The sequence below is a fragment of the Poecilia formosa genome, unplaced genomic scaffold (assembly GCF_000485575.1).
Source record: "Poecilia formosa unplaced genomic scaffold, Poecilia_formosa-5.1.2 Scaffold40, whole genome shotgun sequence".
NCBI lineage: Eukaryota > Metazoa > Chordata > Actinopteri > Cyprinodontiformes > Poeciliidae > Poecilia > Poecilia formosa.
Window position 1 is genome coordinate 170,586 of NW_006799979.1, and position 4,340 is coordinate 174,925.

General features: G+C 44.0%; 1 protein-coding gene across 2 annotated transcripts in view; it reads left to right on the top strand.

Moving 5' to 3' along the window:
* Window positions 1-377: 377 nt before the first annotated feature.
* Window positions 378-4,340, top strand: part of meis1b (Meis homeobox 1 b) — a 115,023-nt gene continuing 111,060 nt past the window's right edge. Inside the window, exons 1-2 of one of the 2 annotated variants that reach the window (XM_007551083.2) lie at window positions 378-1,270; window positions 3,094-3,314. In XM_007551083.2, the coding sequence (XP_007551145.1) occupies window positions 1,259-1,270; window positions 3,094-3,314 (233 nt within the window). In that variant the 5' untranslated portion in view covers window positions 378-1,258. The remainder of the gene's footprint in view (window positions 1,271-3,093; window positions 3,315-4,340) is intronic. The other variant, XM_007551085.2, reaches the window with a different exon arrangement.

The window sequence follows — 4,340 nt, forward strand, 5'->3', positions numbered from 1 at the left end:
TAGGAAAACAGACGAACCCTTCATTTACACTCCTGACTATCAGGGCTCTTAATTACACACCTGACAATAACTCGCACCGAATTAAAAGCTGGATTAATTAGTCGTCCATAAACTATTCACAAGCTCCATAAGTGGATTATGAACCCATTAGCAGCTAAAAATCTGCATGTTTTAAAGACAAACAGTGAGTGTTTGGGGATGAGACTCGAATCTGAAACCATAAGTGGGTTTTAAAATATAAATACATTTTTTTAATGTTCATCCCAGAGCGGCTGGCTCCGCTCCTCTCCCAGGGTCCTCCCACCCCTCCTCTCTGCCGCCACTTGCTGCAGCCCGGTGCGTTGTGTAAGACGCGACCTGTTATGGCCACCGCTACTTCCGGGTTTCAGCAGTCTGGTCCAGATCCTCCGCGCTCCTCCTCGAGCTCGAGACGCACACAACATCCCCATTGTGCGCAAAACGGCCGAGGCGGCTCACGCATGCACACGCACCCTGCGCACACTCTCCACCGGACGCGTTCGCGCACCCGCGCGCGCAGCATCGATCGTGGCTCCTTTAAGAGAGCCCAAGCCAGAATTATCACCCCACCTCCTCTTGATCTTCCTCTAGACGCTTTTGCATAAGAAAATCAAGCCGGGAGCCGAGAGTGATCAAAGAAAACGAGAGGAGAGCTGCTTCGTTTTTGAACGGTGATTGTGAACCATTAAGCGTTGAGGTGGTGCCGATCCCGTGGAGACGCGCGTCGGATCCATCATTCATCCGCTACTTTTGACAAGCCCCCCTCGCGTTGTGACTGACAAGTCGGAGTGGCAGAGAGAGAGAGAGAAGGGGAGAGAAGAAGAAAAAAGAAGAAGAAGGGGAAAAAAAGCCATGAGAGTGGACAGTTTTGTTTAAAGGGGGTTTGTTTTATTTTCACCCCGCTTTTCGGGGGAAAAAAGGAACCCCGGCGCCGCTGCCGAGAGGACAGCCGAGGACGTGTATCCGCCGCGCCCGGGCTGAACTTGCACTGAGAGCGAAGCGGGAGCTGGCTTAACCGCTCCGTGGACGAAGAAGAAGAAGAAGAAGCAGCAAAGAAGAGTGAAAGACGAACTCGGGATTTTGTGCTGAGAGTTCTCCTCGTTTGTTTTGGATTTTCCTTCTGTCTTTTCTCTTTTTTTCCCTTTTTTTTTTTTTTTTTTTTTTTTTAACCCCCGCGTCCACCCTGGCCTCAGAGGGGATTTACCCGAACTGAAAGGACGACCAGGGAGTGAGGAGGGTTATGGCGCAACGGGTACGTAGGGGCAATCCTCCCCTGACAGAAACAAGAGAAAAGAAAAAAGAAAAGTTTCTCTGAAGTCCACCACGATGCTTGCTCTGTAACGTGGCTTCACTGACGTTCGTACCCGCACACACGGATCCACGGTCGGCTGCAAAAAAAAAAAAAAAAAACTTTCTGCCCCGCGTGTCCTCCTGACCAAGAAATAAAAAATAAATAGAAAAATGTAATGTTTGGCGTCTTTTGGCACGGTGTTGCGCACGGCCGCGCTCCACGAACCGGCCCCACTGCGGGACACTGGAAGCGCGATCATATCTCTCATCGGGCTATGTTTTTTAGATTAGTTATGACAGGCCAGTAACTGGAAGTGAATGACGGGGGAGGGAGGGCGGGTAGAGGCAAAACAAATCCATGCATTTTCCCCCTTATTTTGAAGCGTCCAGTCAATATTTACAACTCTGATTTATTTGCAGGATGGAGGGGATGAAGAAAACTTTAGCTCTTCTTCCAAAATCGCGCTTAAAAAAATGAGACAAAAAGTTTTTTTATTGTTATTATTATTATATTTTTTTTTTAGCAAGGTTGGCTTGATTCGGATAAAAAGTACTCCAGGGTGTAAAAGCGGTGGTGTTGTGGGAAACGGACCCATTTAGCTGCTTAGTTTGGCACTGCGCTGCAGCTGCACCACGCTGGGGTTTGCACCTCTTTGCCTTTAGGGTCGAAACGCTCAGCTTTAAGTGATAATGCTTTTTACTCTCTCCCCGACACTTGTTTGTCACGTCTTGAGAGCACCATCAATAATTCAGACTCTTTTTCTCCCCCAACCCCACACACACACACACACCCTACTTCCAGTCTGCTAAAGAGGAATTTACCCTTGTAACTTTCTTTTTTATTATTTAAAAATTAGCTTATATTTTTCTTCCGAGCTTCTCCAATGAACTGATTGAGTGTACGCTTTTTAAAGCATCTACTAGGAGATGTCCAGCTCAAAACAGAATTATTTAGGTTGACTTCTTGTGTGTGTGGGAGGGGTGAAGGGGGGAGAAAAAGAAAAAAACACAATCCGCTTTCTGGTGCATGCACTATGCATGTTGTACTTAGTGTGTAGGCAACATTATGAGCCTTTAAAATTAGAAAGCGATGCAATTAACTAGTTTAAGAGATTTCGTGCACAGTAAAAAGGGGGAGAAAAAACAGGCTGATGTTTGTTGAAACCCAACTACTCACCGCTTTGAGTCGACAAATCCTCAACGAGCCACGTTCTTTTTTAATTAATTAATTTAAAAAATGAATATGTATTTTTCTTTTCTTCCCTTTTGGCTTCAAGAGTAGCCATCATTGACCTGAGAGATAAAAAAATAAATAAAAATAAAGTCGCCATTGTAGCTTTTTTTTTTTTCTTTTTTTTTGCCTTCAGGAAACAAAGTCCTGCTCCAGACCTGCAAACTTTTCTTCTGAGCGGGAATAACTTGAAACGCTGGAAATAAATTCATTACTCCACGTCTCAATATGAGTGTCAATATTTTTAAGAGCTGGAAAGACAAAAATATGCATAGAAATTTTCTTAAAATAATAGTTGTGAAATAAATTGGGAAAAATATATAAATAACCTAAAGAATTCCCCCTTTCCTTGATGATTGTTGGAAACTATTTTTTTTTCTTTTTAATAATTAAAATGTCAAACGCAGCACATTATTAGATATTTCGTCTATTAAAGTTTCTGGTTTGACTCGAGTACATCACACCCCCCCGACCCTCCCCCCCACACACCATCCACACACACACGTACACACAAAACACACACTTTTTGTTAACTGCGTGCTTGTTGTGTGCAGTACGAAGACTTGCCCCACTACGGGATGGACGGGGTGGGCATCCCGACCACCATGTACGGAGACCCGCACGGCGCCCGCTCCATGCAGGCGGTGCACCTCAACCACGGACCCCAGCTGCACTCCCACCAGTACCCGCACACGGCGCACACCAACTCCATGCCTCCCAGCATGGGCTCCTCCGTCAACGACGCTCTCAAGAGAGATAAAGACGCCATTTACGGGTAAGGTGCGAACCGGCGTTCGTGTGCAAGCCGGAGTGAGCTTGAGGGTGTAAAAATAATTTAGTTGGGTGTGTGGGGGGGGGGGACATTTTTATTATTGTTGTTATTATTATTTTTGTCTTTTTTTGGTGTAGAAAGTAAAGTAAAGATGAGCGTGTGATGAGCGCTCTGAAAAATGTGTACTTAGAGAGTGAGGCGAGTTTGCTACTTGTTTCTGCAAAAATAAATGAGAGGAAAAGGTGTTTAAGTTTACAGTTTGGGTGTACTGTCGCTTTAAATTTCCGCATAAAGTTTTTCCCTTCATTTTGAGCTAAACTCGACGTTTGCTAAACTTCTTGTTCTCGTTTGTTATAGCCTATATATTCACTTAACGATTTACTCATTTTATTTCTGTTTCGGCGTAACTCTTAGAATATGAGCATTAATTACCCTTTTTTTATTTTAACAATTACCGCTAATTCTAACTGAGCATATATATATATATATATATATATATGGGTTTTTATGCTAATTTATCTGACCTAATATTACGAGTTAATTATGAATAAATCCCCCCCCCCAAAAAAAAATTCCAATATAGAATATAGAAATTTTCTTAACAGCGTTGTAAAGCTACTATTTAAAAAAAAATTAAAAATATTTTTTAAAAAGCAATAAACACACACACACTTATTGCAACAATACACACTGAATCACACACGCCTCAGACCCAAACGGGAGACCTTGTGTTTGAAATTGTTAGACAGACTCTCAGGCTTTTATGCTATTAGAGGCAGAGCAGATTTAATCAAAGGAGTCCCCTCGCTGTTTGCAGCTCTTCTTTGCGCATAAACAGAAGGGGAAAAAAGAGGCGCACCGGGCTGCGGCAGCGGCAGTCCCCACGGGCCAAGAGCTTTGGAAAGGGGAAAGAGGCTATAGCCGCACGGCTGGCTACATCTTATAGCCCGGAGTAGTGTTGACCACGGGGCTGTTCTCTCTGGTGACATTTGCTATTGTATATGTGTGTGTGTGTGTGTGTGTGTGTGT